The sequence below is a fragment of the Perissodus microlepis genome, chromosome 4 (assembly GCF_051167445.1).
Source record: "Perissodus microlepis isolate ML-2025 ecotype Zambia chromosome 4, ASM5116744v1, whole genome shotgun sequence".
NCBI lineage: Eukaryota > Metazoa > Chordata > Actinopteri > Cichliformes > Cichlidae > Perissodus > Perissodus microlepis.
The window spans coordinates 21,099,466-21,116,140 of NC_140464.1; the positions used below are offsets into that span (position 1 = coordinate 21,099,466).

Genomic DNA, 16,675 nt, shown 5'->3' on the forward strand with positions numbered 1-16,675 from the left:
AATCTTACGTCACTTCCTCTCTTTGCCAACATTGCGACATTCAATATATTTGAATGACACGGTTAGCGCCCAGTTAGCTCTTAGCATTTCTCAACAGCTCTGCCTCCTTTTCGACTACCAGGACATTTAAACAATGGATAATCCATATCCGCAACAAATTTTTGCTTTTCTCCTCAACAGAGAGCGTCCTCCGATTGAACAACAGCACCGTAAATAAGAAGAATGGTGCCTAATGACAGAGTTAATAATACAGACTTTGTAATATATCACGTGAAGATTCAGCAGCCAGATGAAGTGTTTACTGGCAATTGACAGTGATAGCGGACATCATCATCACTATTCCAACAATCCTCTCCACACAGACAAGCACAAACACACTCGATTATCACTAAATCAAATTTAACACACGTTTGTAATGACGCTAATTCATGTCTGTGAAGGTTCTCAGTCATCCAGGTCATCGTAGTCAAAGGAGCTTGCAAAGAAAAGCGTCTGGACTTCTTTAAGTTACTTGAAGACGTTTCACCTCTCATCCGAGAAGCTTCTTCAGTTCTAAGGTCAAATGGTGGAGAGTCCCAGATATAAATCTAGTGGGAGTATCCCCCCACAGAGGGACAAAAGGACCCCCTGATGATCCTCTAATCGCCTGAGCCAAGGTGTGAAACTGGGTGTGGGTCACAATCAGCCAGGGTTACGGGTGAGCTCATTGTGAAACCTGGCCCCACCTTATCATGCGAATTCCTGAGGTCAGATGGCCCAGGATGTGAGTGGGCGTTAAGTCGTCTGGGGAGGGAACTCAAAACTGGATTATCGATGGCAGAGAGTTGGTGTCGTAAACCACCACCTCTGTTCAAAGATGGTCGCTCACAGTGGACATAGATGGCTTCTTTCACTCCTCTTTCAAACCATCTGTCCTCTCTGTCCAAAATGTGAACATTGGTATCCTCGAAAGAGTGTCCTTTATCCTTAAGATGCAGATGGACTGCTGAGTCTTGTCCTGTGGAGGTGGTGACTCCTTCGCTGGTGTCAGCCCCCTCCCTCACCCGAGGGAGGATAAGAAGGACAGACGCAACAACATTGTCATCCCCTATGTAGCCGGTGTATCAGGAAAACTCAGGAGGGTTTTCTCCAAGCATGACATCCCGGTGCATTTCAGACCCAGCAACACGCTCAGACAAAAACCGGTTCACCCGAAAGACAAAACTCCAAAACACAGACTTAACAATGTGGTGTATGCTGTACAGTGCAGCGAGGAATGCCCAGACCTCTACATTGGAGAGACCAAATGTACAAGCACATGGCACAACACAGAAGAGCCACCTCCACAGGACAAGACTCAGCTGTCCATCTGCATCTTAAGGATAAAGGATACTCTTTCGAGGATGCGGGGTACCGATCGGGTTTCCGGTATGGATCGGGTAGTGACAGTGACAAGTCTTACACATCATGCGTGGACCCTCATTTATAAACACAACTTCTCACCTCACAAATACCTTATCTGGAACAACAGAGATATTTTATTTAAAAATAAATCACTTTTCCTGGAAACTTGGGTCCAAAATGGGATCCTATTGGTGGCTCAGCTGGTTAATAAAGAGGGACAACTACTTACTTACAACAACTTTATTGCACTATATTATTTTCCAATCAGTCTTCAGGAATTCTCAATGGTGCTTGGTGCCATACACTCAGGAACTTTGATGTTATATAAAAACACTGACAGCTCAATATCTACCTCAGTCACTCTCCCTGGTCCAGCTGAGTCACCAATAGGAAAAATCTGCTTTTCACAGGAACTTGGTAACAGCAATAAGAAAATACGTAGTTTACTCCAAGAAGATATCGTCTCTCTCCCATATATAATATCTTATTGGAACCGATATGTTCCAGATATCAAGTGGAAGACAGTCTGGATGATCCCCCATAAATATTTGATTGTAAATAAGGTGAAAGAAGTCTCATTTAAAATTCTACATAAATGTTATCCAGCCAGTCACTACATGGTAAACGTGTCTACTTGAAAATCTCCCATGTACGCCATTTCTTTCTTATTGTTATAATCATGAATCCGTTTCCGAACTTGCTGTGTTCTATTTTAAGATCTTTTAAGATCTACGTCCATTTCACTTTGTCAGACAGGTTCTACTTAATTGATTTCTTGGTCTTGCAGAAATCACACCTGATGAATCAATGTCTTTCTCACACAGGGCCTGGTAGATTTGGACATACTTTTTTTTCCCTTATTAAAAACCTGAAACAAAACTGCAACCCCCCCCCCCCACAACAATGACACCTTTAAACTTTGTCATCATCGCTTCATTCATCTGACATCTTGGAAACGAAAGTGATAAAAAATGCAGGAGGTTTAATAAATAGGGAAAATGCTGTTGCACTCAGAGGTAATCTTAAGTGTAATTCCCATGAAAGTTTACAATAAAGCCTAAAATATGGAAAGTAGTACACTGCAACATGGGAAAAGAGAAAAAGACAAGAAACTGGAGAGCAAGTACGTATGCACACATTAATACCCGGTAGAACACTAGTTACAAACAAATATGTTTTATTTATTCAAAGGCATTTTTCGAAAGGTAAAAGCAAAATAAGCACAGATAAATTGATGTGTTGGGGCTGAGTATTTGTTCATAAATCTACTGGATGTTTGACCAGTGTGCTGCTTGAAGAATAAAATAGACGAGCTCGTACACATGATGTAGTTTTCTGCCGGTCCACTAGGTGTCGGTAGCAGACAAACGTTCAATCTGATGATGTGACCACATGACAAAAAATGTTAACAAATCACCAAAGCTGCCACAGAAGCTGCAACAGAGGACAAAATAACTAGTATATTGTAATTTAATTGGCTTTTAAAACAATACAAGGAAATGAGCCGTTAACAAGCAGAAACTGGAAATTGAAAAACTGCTAGCCTGCGGAAAACAACTCCACGCAGCAAAATATACACTGACAACATTATGGAGCAACATGAGACTTTAAATCAATTTGGAATTAATACTTCATTAAACATTAGAAATATTTCAGATGCAAAAAAGAAAGAAATCCCCATAAATACAGTTTTGGTTTCAACAACTCAATTTTTTTCTGTCAGTATGACCTTATGACATCTACATGGGTATAAAACACACTAGAAGAAAAGTATACTAATAAATTCACTCTAAAGATAATAACGTGTTTTATGTTGAATATCTACAACTGAAATGAAAGGGACAAACTCTATTTCGTTTTTACTTTGTAGTGCCATAAAGACTGATTTGGTATGAGTTGCCCAGTTTTAGAGCCATCTGCTGTAGAAATGTGCTTTCTTTGGATAAAATAAAACCAGATAACAAGGTGATTGCTTTGTGGTGCTAAGGATGGCTTTCTCAGAATCATAACCCAGTTACTCAAAAAAAACAAAAACACACAAACCTTTTTACGAATAGTTTTTTTCTATAACTGGGTCATGACTTCTTAAAAGGAAAAGACCAGAGTATTTTTATCTGTTTATTTGTTTTGGTTAAAGGGGGGGAATTTGCTCTGAGGAGGCGGACATTTCTAGGGCGACTCATGCCAAAGCAATTTAGATGAATAAATAACAACACACTCAATTGGGAAAATATGTTAATTTAACTTATCTGATCAGATGCCATGTTCAAAACGTTTATTTATCCACAGTTAAATATTGGTCTGCTTTAAAAATCATTACATCATAACTAAAGTAGAGTCAACATTAACAAACATTTTTGATAAAAGGCATTTAATTACAAGAGGCTTTTTACCAAGTGAAACACTAATGATGACAACTTGACAAAACGCATGAATAACATGGTAATCTTGGCCTTTAACACGCCGTTTTGTTCATTTTCAAGTATCGACTTGGGATAGTAAAGCTAAATAACTTCAATTCCACGCCTTTTCCCCAAATCTTCATCACTGGTGAGTTAGCAGGTTACAAACTTCTGTGTTCCAAGCTTTATCTAACATTTCTCTTTACAACAAAAACAGCACAGTGCATCTCTGAAGTAATCCAGCACAACTATAATCGCTGATGCCCATGATGGTTTCAGTTCTTTTAAAGTAATGCAAGGAACTGCTGGCAGGTATAACATCTAGCTTACTATTAAAAGCTGACGCATGAGTAAGTGCACAGAGATGCTAGAAATGTTCCAGTAATGGACCAAGCAGTAACCCAGCCAGAGAGGGGAAAAATATGGTAATTACTTCATACATCGCCAGTCGCATGATGCTATAATCTAATAAACAGTGGTTTCAAAAGAATAGCTTCAAAGAAGCTGTGAACGAAACAAGCATAGTAATAACAAAGAAATGTTCATTCTTCTTTGAAGTTTACACATTTCTATGTTGTTTTAAATCCCAAATCTCACAGCAAATCACTGGTTCCTTTCTAACCATGAAAACACAAAAAGTAACATAAGAACATAACAAAAAGGTTAAAATCCTACATCTTGTATCTCTAACTACTGATTCACTACACTTCTATGCTGTGGTTAATATATGTTTATTTATATGCCATTTATTTTATAGATAAAATTTGTATCATTTGAGTCTAGCCTTAACTATACACACACAGCAAATATGTACAAAATAAAGTCTGTCAACTATAGATTCACAAAAAGAAAAAAGAGCCTTTAGCAAGTCTAGGAGATGTCCCCGAGTCAGACAAGCCTCCACACTTTTTCCTTCTTCCACTATTATCCTTTTGGATAAAACAGTCCTGTGACTGGAGTTGGTGGAAAGCAGGAGACAGCGACACAACAGGGGGAGACAAAGCAGAGCTCTTTTCCTGTGTTTTTGCCAAGGGAAAGGGAGGAAGGTGAAGGTAAGTTCTCACAAAATGCAGCAAGGGTCCTCTGGAGCCTCGTCTATGCAGAGCAGTGGATGGGTGATGAAGTCACCTAGGCTCTTGTGGTGTGCATTTGCATCGAGCTGATTTGACCTTATGCAAATGGAGCTAACCAGCGCAGTGTGCCATGCTGGCAAAGGTAAGGTTACACTGTTTAAACAAGGCACTTCAGATCAAATGTGAATCACGGTGCACTTCTCGCCTTAGATAATTGCAGAAACATACTGCAGTGGCTACCACAGACGTAAGCAGGGCAAAAATTGGACTGCCATGTTTCTAAAGGACTTGAATCCGAAGAGTCATCTTTGCCACACTCAGTAAGAACAATGTACCATCAGGAACAAGAAGCTCATGCATAAGATGGACCAAAAAAGTATTAAATGTTTTCTAGATTTGCACCTGTGATTTGAAATGATGCAGAATTTGAAGCAGATTCCAATAGAAAATAAAAAATAAGGGTTAAAAAAAGAATGTTAGATGAGAAAAATTGTTTGTTTGTACTCATATGTTCAAGTTTCCATTTATAGAATTTGAATATTGTTTATATAAAGCCTATTATGTCTATTTGCGTTTCCTGAGCACCAGGTACATGAGGCCACTGATGAGAGTCATGGGGAAGCTGACCCACGCCACAACATAAGAGGAGCCGAATGAGCCTTCCTGAAGGTCATGCTTATGAAAGCTTTTGTTCTCGGCCGTGTAGATGGACGCCGCGATCATCACACATAAAGCTGGGAGATGAGAGAAGAGATGAGGAGAAGGATGGAAATCATACACATGGATAGTGGATATAAGTTGCATTAGAACATTAAAAGTTAGAAGTGTTTTACATACATGCCAATATCTGGATAATGGCTGTGAAAATGAATCGCTCTCCCTGTTTGATCCTGAAAAGCTGAAGGATGAAGACGAAGAAGCTGACGCAACACAATATAGTGGCAAGGATCATGGTAGCCTGGACTGCCTGCAGATAAGCTGAGGAGAGAGAAGTTAGAAGTTGTAGCATACCCAGACATACATTTACAGAGATATAGGAAGTATACACACTGTCTTACCTGCATTCACAGTGTGACTGTCCTCAATCGATTCGCAGGTGGTGTTACATGCGTACCATAAGTCACTAATAATGTTAACGCCAGGTCTTGATACCACCCACCACGCCTACATCAAGGATAGACACAAGCATTGTTAAAAAAAAGTGATTTATGTTAAAGGAGTGTTTATTTTCAGTGTGTACTTACATTGTGAACGGTGGCAACGAAGAGCAGGATGGCTGCAGCCAGATGAAAGAGGATGATGAAAGCTAAGATGATCAACATGACTGCCCTTCCGTCTAACTTCTATCTGCTTTTTGTCACCTGTCGGTCAAACTGGTTAAATACCCTGCAGGCCGTTTCCCCTCGCTGTTTGTTTCTCCCACTGGCTGATTGTCAGTTTTGGTGGAACCACTTCTGTATGTTTATGCTGGCTGTCAGACAGGCGGGGTTGCAGACTGATAGTGAGGAATGGATCAAGGCCGCTCACATGAAAAGAACCTGTTGGAAGCAACATGAGTGTAATAGCTGAGTAAATGAAAAAAAAGAAATGATTTCTTTAATCATCATCATCATCATCATCATGCATGATCGATACCAATATCGATATTTGGTGAAGTAAAAATTCAGCTCGTATAGATACACAAAACAGAAACAGATGTCCCAAAAATGTGTTATATGTAGTCGTTCATGAGTCCTAGCTAAGATAATATGACAATGTTGTTTAAAAATAATCTTCCTTTATTGTCACAAGTGGTCGATTACTCTCGATTACTAGTCGTCGTTGACTGTTGAGTGCAGAGTTGCAGCGTGGTGGACAAATTAAGCAAGATCAGCACTCATGGTTTGAAGGGCGTTTCTCCCATGTCATCTTTATTTTTTTTCCTTTTAATTTATGAGCTAATATGTGCCAACATACATATAATGCCAAATAACTAATATTGGCAATGTCAACACAGTCTATAACTGTTTATGGTCATTGCACAGTCATACCTTGTACAATAGTACAATGAAACTGAAGTACTGTCCCATATCAGCGTTCAAAGAAAAGCAAGCAGTAATTACAATATCTACAGAATAACATACATACAGAACAAAATATAAATTATGTATAGAAATGAAATGTATAATAATATAGCACTGACAGGATTTTTTAACTATTTAGAAAATATGTAGATAAAGCACCGCTAAAAACTTCAATTACAATCCGTCTATGTATATTCTGTTACATTGTGTCCAAACAGCTGTCAAAGAAACAGTCAGACAGCCTCAGAGTCTTCCCTTAAATTAAAGAAAATACACATCTTGTGTTTTGTCCAGCAAATCATGTGTACATGTGTGTCAAAGAAAGAGTGGGTGTTTTACACAGTATATATACACATTTACAATGTGTGGGAGTGTAGTGTATACTTTGCAGTGATTAAAGGCCTTCATTCAGACTTTATGGCAGCAAGGACTCAGCAGTAAACTTTTTTCGGGGGGGCGGGGGTGTGTGTGTGTGTGTGGGGTGTGTGGGTGTAAATCTGTGTTTTGTTCAAACCTGAGATTAACCAACACAATGATACACAATTATCAGTTACAAATTTGATAAAAAGAATGCCAGTAAATCAAGACGCACTGCCGTGGATACATTTCCGTAAAGTTTACATATTTCAAATGAACCAAGGGCACTCAGTGTGCGGGTTCAAATACCAGCTTATTCTTCTTCTTCTGCAGTGTGACCTTAGCCTTTGTAGCAGTATGACTCAAACTAAATGTCCAGAAGTGTATGGTTTCACAAATCACTGTTGACAGTCATAACAGGTTAGGTGTATCTGTTAGGATAAGACGTATTTGTGTCTGAACAGGCAGTTATTTGAACAATAAGTTACTGTGTTCTCTTTCTGCAAGGTTGCGCCTGATTTATTTTCTTTTGTTATTTTCATTAGTTTTTATTTGTGTATTCTACAGACAAATTCCTCAGAGTGAATAAAAATGTGGATTCTATTAAAAAGAAAAAAACAAACTCAAGCATACCCAGAAAACCATGTGTGAGTTAATCCAGGGTTAAGTTTTGCTCAGCATAAAAAAAATGCCTTGTCAGCATCATTCGGTTATTTGGCTGCAAATGCTCACATAAGACAGGAAAATCTACAATTCAACTGTGACATTTTACAGCACAGCTTTAATGGCACTTTATAATATAATGTGTCTGCAAATGTAGGCCTACATTTCTGAAACACATACTGACTAGCATCTGCGTCACACAGTGTCACACATCAAACTCTACCGTGGAGATAACGCACATAAAACAAAACATATGATTTCGATTTCTGGAAGTGCCTCCCACCTAAGGATCAGAAGCTTACGAGGCACAGACGCAAACATATTTAAAAGCATGTGAGTGTACACACGCATACACAGACACACACACACACACAATCTCACACACACACACACACACACACACACACACACAGCCCCAGCCAGACTGCAGAGGAATTAGTCTTCCCCGCCAAAATGGAGTCACAGTAAAAACAGTCTCTGCCCACCAACAGGAAGCAGGTCACCGTTTTTGTGTGCGAGTATGTGGTTGTGTGATGTGCCAAAGGATAGGTCCTCCCTGTCTGAGTAGGGGGGAAGGGGGCACCAGGTGGTAAATAGTAAAAAGGAAGCGGGAAAATAACAACAGCCATCTAAAAGCACAGGGTTCAGGTTTCCAACAAGTATGCAAACAGTAAGGGCTTTTCAAGCCAAAAGATCATAATGATACTGTTCTGAAAATCAAACTGGAGAAGACAAAGGCTTGGTAAGACTCATTTAAACCCAGACCAGAGGTTGTGAGGGAAAAAAACTACAAAGAAATGGAAGTGAAAATCCTGTCGCACGTGAGCCTGCAAAATGTTTATTCTCAACATAAACGCTTTGAGGCAATAAAAGCCTGCGATGTCTGTGTTTATATGGTAGTTTGGTGTCGTTGTGTGTTTATATGTGACACCTTATATATAAAGTAGCTACTGTATGCCAGCTCTCTCAATATCCACACAAAGTAGTGAGTAGCACACATGTAAGACTTTATAATAAATCTGTTTCTGTAAATCTGATTTTAGTTTTTGATTTTACAGAGAAACGCTAGCACAGTGAAGGAAGCATCAAAAGACATTTGGGAAAAAGGGCGGCCAAAGTTAAAAATAAAAGATAATTTAATTCACTTCCAGTGCAATGCATCTCTTTGAGCCTAATCTGACCTGCAGGGACATTCTTTGGAGTGGAAAATAATCCCCCAGACATGCACATGTGGGCACACACAGCTGGATCTTCTACTGTCTGCAGCTGCCTTCTCATCTCAGCAAAGAGAGGAGGAGCACCGGAGGAGGGAGGGAACAGAGAAACAAGGAAGGGAACCCAATTGGAGGGAAATGGAGGGAAGGCAGAAAAACAAAAACATGAGCCCAGAGGCACATACTGAGTACAGTCGTGCAGACTTTGATGTATGCACACACACACAGAATGCAAAATCGCAAAAATTTGGGAGCCGAGTTAAATATAAGAAAAACATACGATTCGCATAAGGAAAATGTAGATAATTGAAAGTAAATGAAATAAGTGTCTTTTGTGTTGGTGAGTGCTTGCACTGTAAAGATCTTCATTACTTTGACTGCCAGCCCCCGATTATCATGAGCATGATTAAAGAAAAGAAAACAACACTTACTACAAACATACCCTAACATTAGCCTAATGTGGACCCTGCACTCCCAGCGACCCTAATGGGTTTCCCTCAGCGCTGATAGTAGAGTGTGAATTGTCGTTCCTCTGACATCAGGCAACAGCTGACACACAGACACACACACTATCCACATTCATGTTGCATGCATTAGCCCTGCTTCTTTGACCTGCTTCACACCAACACGGCACAATTTGTCACACCTTATCTATCATAACAGACAGATTTTATTTGCCTCAACTCTGAGGTGTGCGCCACCAGAACAAGTAATAACAAATCTATTGTAACACCATCTTTGTCGTGGTCATTAACAAATGTAATCTGAACTAAGATGTGATGTTCACTATGTTCACAAGAGAAATGTAGCTGCTAAAGAGTAACCTGCAGAAGCTGAATTTTTGCTGTTATGTTTTCCCTGTGAGGCTAGTGTTTTTAGAGCTATTCAAAGTGGGTTTACATGGTTTAGGGGCTTTAGTTTTGTGAGACCTTCTCAGCACAAAAAAAAATGACCATGGAAAGTCTCTAGTCGGAAAAAAGAACAAAGTGAAGCTTAGCTTTTCTCCACATCAGCAGCAGTATAACTCAGGTCATTTTACAGTAAGTATATTATCCTGTGTTTTGTTTGTACAAGATGTGACAGTTCCCTTTGTGTTTAACTTTAGGAAAGTCTGGCATACGGCTAGGTGTAAGCAGAGAAACACAATGACAGATAACTCCAGTTACCTTCCCTGTCACACAGATACACACACGCTGACAAACACCACAAATGAAGCCATTCCTCCTCTCCACTCAGCCTTATAATAGGAGACTGGGGGGTGGACTCAGTCAGTGGAAGAGTGCAAGTGTGTATATGTGTGTGCTCATGTCGACTGATTCCCTTGTCTGGTGGAAAATGCTGACTTTTAATGTCCTTTTTTTCCCTCTTTTCATAAAACACAAAGCCACAGACTTAACTGGGCCTCTGCATCTCACTCCCCCGCCTCTCTCACTGTCCCATTCTCTCTTTCTCTCTACTTATCTCTCTCTCTCTGTGTCTTTGGCCATGGAAAATTGGATTGAGGGAAAAAAAAGAAGAGAGAAGGGATAGAAGACTTCCAGTGGAGCCCTCTGGCCCTCATCTGCCTTTACTCTTGAATACTCCTTTTTGTATATGCACAAATATTCAAAGAAGCTTAAGCTGACAATTAAGAAACATTTGCTCATGAAAAACTCAATCTCCATGAGAAATTAAGACTCATTTTCAGTGCTTTGGTCATAGACTTGGTCATAATGTTAAATTTATATATCATAAGATTCACTTATAGCAAAGGGGAACCAAATCTTTGTGTGTGTATACGACTTACAGGCCAAGCTTTGGCTTATCTTTACACAAAAGGTACACTTTCCCAGGAGCGATGGCAGAAATCAAGCATTATGTATCTATAAGAAGTCTTTTTTAGATATGATGCTGCATTCCAGATGCAACTTTACAATTACTACATGGGGAAAATTTTTAGTTCATCCTTAGGGACAGTGTTTGGCTATATTTGTAGACCAAACCCTGTATATTGTGTAGCAAGTCAACAGTACTGTGCTGTTTTAAGGGAATTTAAATGACTCAAAGTCATGCAGCATCTGACTGAATTTGAAGGACACAACAAGGATTGGTGAGACTTTAAACGTCTGTGTTGAGGAGACCAAACCTGGCTTCATCTTTCAGGGACTAGCTTTAATGGGACAACACAACATTAGGCTTCAAATATTCAATAAAAGTGGTCCTCTGGACTGACTGTTGCTCTATTCCTTGCCATCCATACTAAAATATTAGAAGAGTGGACAATACAGTCTATGACATTGCAGATAGACCAGTTACTTCGGTGGTTATTTGTGTTATTTGTCTATGAATGCATACAAATGACGTATTCACATCCCAAATAGACAAAAAGACTCACACAATATCAAGTTTTTCTGAGTACTAGAGAAGGGTAACATGAAGTTACAAAAGAGCCCAAAAATAAGAAGAATCTGCACACATATACACAACTGTTTTCCTTCTGGCTTCAAATACTTCAACACAGGCATTCTTTCATGTTGGACGCTAACATGGTTTTTAGGTGTGTGTGTGTGTGTGTGTGTGTGTACGTGCTTTTCTTCACACATTCCTAATGTGACAGTGCTGAGTAATAACTTCCACATGGAGAGACAGAGGGAGAGAGAGGTTAAGTAACACCTCCACTCACATCTCCATCCCTATTTATTTATATTTTTCATCTTTTTCTGTTCTTCTGTCAGTCACTTCACACTTGTTCCCTAATCGCTTTCATCTGTCAGCGACGCTTAAAATCTCTCCATAAGCCTGCTGTCTAATTCCCCTCCTATCATATGTCACTCATGTCTTTCCGCGTGCCACATTCGGTATGAGGGGAAATGCTTGTGGCTCGCTACCTCGTGTCACAAAACATAAGTGTAAGAGGGAAAATGCTTCAGGAGTTATTCTGCCTGAATTATACATCCAAACCCTCTTGCACTCTAAAACTTGACTCTGATGGGATGAAAACACACCATCTTCAATATGGTGGGATGATGGTATCCATCAAAATGCAGCCACGTTTAGCTTCACTCCTGTATTTAGCAATTTATCCATCCATCTGCTCACTCAGTGTCTTGCTTAACGCACTTGTTCACATGTATATTCCCTGTATGGGATTATTAAGAGAAATGGAAACCAGATTTCTACTCAAAATATAGCTTAATGTGGGGCGATCGTGGCTCAAGAGTTGGCAGTTCGTCTTGTAATCTGAAGGTTGCCGGTTCGAGCCCCGGCTCCGACAGTCTCGGTCGTTGTGTCCTTAGGCAAGACACTTCACCCGTTGCCTACTGGTGGTGGTCAGAGGGCCCGGTGGCGCCAGTGTCCGGCAGCCTCGCCTCTGTCAGTGTGCCCCAGGGTGGCTGTGGCTACAATGTAGCTTGCCATCACCAGTGTGTGAATGGGTGGATGACCGAATGTAGTGTAAAGCGCTTTGGGGTCTATAGGGACTAAGTAAAGCGCTATAGAAATACAGGCCATTTAGCACTTACCATATTGTGATTGCAGCATGGTCTATACCACAAGTGGCATTGAGGCTGGAGTAAATAATGCTTTGATGTCTCAGTTCCTATTTTCAGGAGCGTGTTGCAACTTGACAGAGCCCCCTCCTGCCAATTTAACTTTGCCCACGCCATCCAGTGTATCCACATTATTGCAGTTCAACTGTAACCCTCCCATTTCATATGTCCTCATATCTCGCTCTATACTTTTATCTTATTTGTTGCTGGAGCTAAAAAAAAATCTGTAACCACAGAAACCTAAAATAACATAGTCTAATGTTATTTTCTATCCACAAGAGGGCGACAGGCATGAAGAGAAACAGGGATCTACCCCATTAAAAACTTAAAGACGGGGATAAAGGCATTACAGTGTGTGTACTGCATTTAGATGGCACCCCTTAAATATATTATAAGCAACATATATAAAGCATAGTCCCGAAAACCACAACCACAGCAACATAACAGCCGTCTGTGTCATGTTGCAGGAAGCCCGATCTTTAAGTGCCAGAGTTCACAGGCGCATATTTTCAGCATCCATTGAAAAAAAGGAAAGGAAAAACGAAATGTTTATCCTCCTTCCCAACACACTAAAGTTTCTTTCACTGGACTTAAAAATACGTTTTACTCCCACATACATTATCAAAGTGGCTGACAACGCCCCTTTTATTTCCAATGTCTGAACTTGGAGCTGAGTTACAATCTGTGTAAAAAATACCCACAGGGCAAAACACGGCAGTAAGGGACCCTTAAACCCTGTAACAAACAGTAAGAGACGGCCTAATGTCCAAATACGCTTAAACAGACATACCATAATATATATATGTATATATTTTAAGGTTCTGTTTATTTATATTTATATATTTTTGTTGTTGTTGTTTTAATGTATTAATTAATGTATTTATTTATATTTTTTAGACAGCTGTCTTCTAGAGCAGTAAACACGTTATGCTGCACTTCAAACACATAAAGTTCCTCTGAGTGATGCCACAACTCCCACATAGAAAGTTCCGTTTGGCATTTAAGCACCAAACTAAACTTAAAATAAAAGTTATCAGGAAAGAAAAGTTCGCTCACCGAATTTGGTCCAAGCACGAAAAACAACTCTTCTGTGGAAGAAACAGCCTCCAACGTGAGAAAACAGCAGCTGTCGTTCCCACTAGTAATCAAAAAAAACAAAAAAGTACAAATGCACGTCCGCTAGCCCGGCCGTCGAGAGCGCGCGAGGGAGGGAGACCTGGAGCTGGGTGTGGTTTGGACTCGATGTACTGGGAGGTCTACGTGTGCGCGCGCGCGTGTCGATGATAGGTGACAGGAATTTGGGGCCCGGCGGGAAAAAGACAAGTATGGTGAAAAAAATAGAAAGTTTATATTTCCTCACATGGCTACAGTCTGAATGAGAAAAAACAAGCGGAAGGAGTCCGAGGACAGGGAGGGAGACAAAAGGAAATTAAAGAGATAAAAGGGGATGAAAAGTGAAGGAAAGGAAGGAATGAAGAAGGAATACTGAAAAGGGGCGAGGAGCGGAAAAACAGTTGACTCTGTTACCTGTGTTTCCTTTAATTTAGATTTTTTCATGTATTCCTTCATTTTAGAGGTCAAAATATTTGTAATTGCTGCTTTGCTGCGTTTGCAGGACACCCCCCTTTGTATTCTTATCCACCTTAATCACTCCTTTTTCATTGTTGTGGTATTTCTGGACTTTACCTCCGAGGCCCAGTGTGGGCAGCGTTTGGATTTTCTGCTCATAAAGTTTGGTTTCCAAGTATAGCACTGCTTTCTTGGCGGGCTGCCACAGCTTGTTATAATTAAAAGTTCTTTCTCTTAGGTTCTGCCACAAATTTAAAACAACTGCTTCTTGGAAGGCCCACGGTTTCCATCCACACAAAGAGCAATCATGAAAAGACAAGCACAGAAAACGAGATCTCCCTCTTTAAGCTCTCACAAGTCGCTGCTTTGCAATCAGAGTCCTGCCCTGTGTCTGTTTGCTGACAAGCACTACCAATCTCTAACACTCCAATATGTCATGCAAAAATACACTATAATGCCCAAAGTATTCACTCACCCATTCAAATCATTGAATTCAGGTGTTCCAATCACTTCCACATTCACAAACATTTTTTTAAAGAATGGGTCGCTCTCAGGAGCTCGGTGAGTTCCAGCGTGGTACTGTCATAGGATGCCACCTGTGCATCATATCTAGTCATGAAACTTTCTCACTACTAAATATTCCACAGTCAGCTATTAGTGGTATTAAAACAAAGTGAAAGCGATTGGGAACAACATGAACTAGTTGGCAATGTAAAATCACAGAGTGAAGTCAACGGATGCTGAGGCTCATAGTGCACAGAGGTCACCAACCTTCTGCCGACTTGGTCGCTACAGACTTCCAAAGTCCATGTGAGTTTGAAATTAGCTCAAGACCGTGTATCAGACACTACTGGACTCTGCTTCTCATGCTTCTCTGCCTGGCAATCTGATGGACGAGTCAGGGTTTTCCAGGACAATGGTACTTGTGTGACTGCATTGTGCCAAGTGTAAAGTTTGATGGAGGGGTATTATGGTGTAGGGTTGTTTTTCAGGAGTTGTACAGTTTGGGGATGGTCCCTTCCTGTTCCAACATGGCTGCACAACAGCACACAAAGCACAGTCCATAAAGACATGGATGAGCAGGTTTGGTTTGGAAGAACGTGACTGGCCTGCATAAAGTCCTGATCTCAACCCAATAAAATATCTTTGGGATGAATTAGAGCAGAGACTGTAACCCAGGCCTTCTCATTTAACATCAGTGTCTGATCTCACAAATTTGCTTCTGGAAAAATGGTCAGAATTTCCCATAAACACTTCTAAACCCTGGGCACTCTTCTGGGCAGCACGGTGGTTAGCACTGTTGCTGCACAGCAAGAAGGTCATGAGTTCAATTCCGCCATTAGGCTGAGGTCTTTCTGTGTGGAGCTTCTGTGTTTGCGTGGGTTCCCTCCGGGTATTCTGGCTTCCTCCCACCGTCCAAAGACATGCAACTTGTGGGGATAGGTTAATTGGATAATCCAAATTGCCACTAGGTGTGAATGTGAGTGCAAATGGTTGTCTGTCCCTGTGTGTTGGCCCTGCGACAGACTGTCTACTTAAAGGGTGTGGCGATAACAAGACTGCATGAAGAGATCTGGAATATTAAAGATCATGGTGCCATAGTTCTTGTTTATATTGTTGGACAAAGCTTCCTCTTGTTTCCAGTATTCATACCAAGCTAGAGATTGGAGCGCTTTACTCATCTGTCTCAGCCCAGAAGCACAAAATGAGCATCAAGCAAGTTCACAAAAGGGTTCAAAAGTAAATCTATTCACTCTTATTGCTAATCTCAATAGGTCCAATAAATGCAAACACAGAAAGTCTTGAGGAATCATAGAAAGTAATTCAACAATCCTTATTGCTAGTTTTTCTTTTGTGGGGTGAATGAAGCCTTCAGTAATACAGATGCAAAATAAGAATAAACATTAAAATTTTTTTAAATGTGCTGCATAAGAGAACAGTTTGACTTCAGCAGAATGCACCTATTCATAAATGTGCTAACAGGGGCGATGCCATGTGCTAAAGAGGCATGTAAAGGTAAGATGAATAAACAGAAATAATTTCTCATTTTGTTTTACTTACTCCGTTGTTCCCACATAAGTGTTTTCATTTATTTACCACTAAGGGCGTTTATATAATGTCACACCCATCTCTAAAGGCGTATCTGCTGTGGGACTGAGTCTGCAAACAACTCTCCCATCAAGACTTGCCATCTGCAAATAATTGACAGCCTAACTTACACCTCAACAACTATCAGGAATCCCATCTCTTGTTACCACTTCTTTTATACTCACCAATCTTACATCGTGAGTTTAGGGCATCTTTGTCTCGCCTGCCTTGCTGGCTGGCGTAACCACTCTGACAAGGTGGAATTCTTTCCTGTGGTCATAAGGAAGCAGTTGGTAAAGACAAGCACGAGGTAATGAAGAAGGCATTGTCCGAGCT

General features: G+C 40.4%; 1 protein-coding gene across 1 annotated transcript; it reads right to left on the reverse strand.

The window, feature by feature from the left end:
* Nucleotides 1–2,543: 2,543 nt before the first annotated feature.
* On the reverse strand, nucleotides 2,544–13,866 carry emp2 (epithelial membrane protein 2). Its single transcript, XM_084926421.1, has 5 exons — nucleotides 13,739–13,866; nucleotides 6,103–6,396; nucleotides 5,917–6,022; nucleotides 5,696–5,836; nucleotides 2,544–5,592 (listed from the first exon to the last, which is right to left on the reverse strand). The coding sequence occupies exons 2-5, from the start codon at nucleotides 6,178–6,180 to the stop codon at nucleotides 5,423–5,425; spliced, it is 495 nt and encodes a 164-aa protein (XP_084782547.1). The 5' UTR covers nucleotides 6,181–6,396; nucleotides 13,739–13,866; the 3' UTR covers nucleotides 2,544–5,422.
* Between the last annotated feature and the right edge of the window lie 2,809 nt (nucleotides 13,867–16,675).

Excerpts from the sequence above, each read along its gene's own strand:
- emp2 (XM_084926421.1), bottom strand. The coding sequence starts at position 6,180 with ATGTTGATCATCTTAGCTTTCATCATCCTCTTTCATCTGGCTGCAGCC. Across the intron at positions 5,837-5,916 it reads CAGTCACACTGTGAATGCAG|CTTATCTGCAGGCAGTCCAG; the intron begins GTAAGACAGTGT and ends CTCTCTCCTCAG. Across the intron at positions 5,593-5,695 it reads CATTATCCAGATATTGGCAT|CTTTATGTGTGATGATCGCG; the intron begins GTATGTAAAACA and ends CTCATCTCCCAG.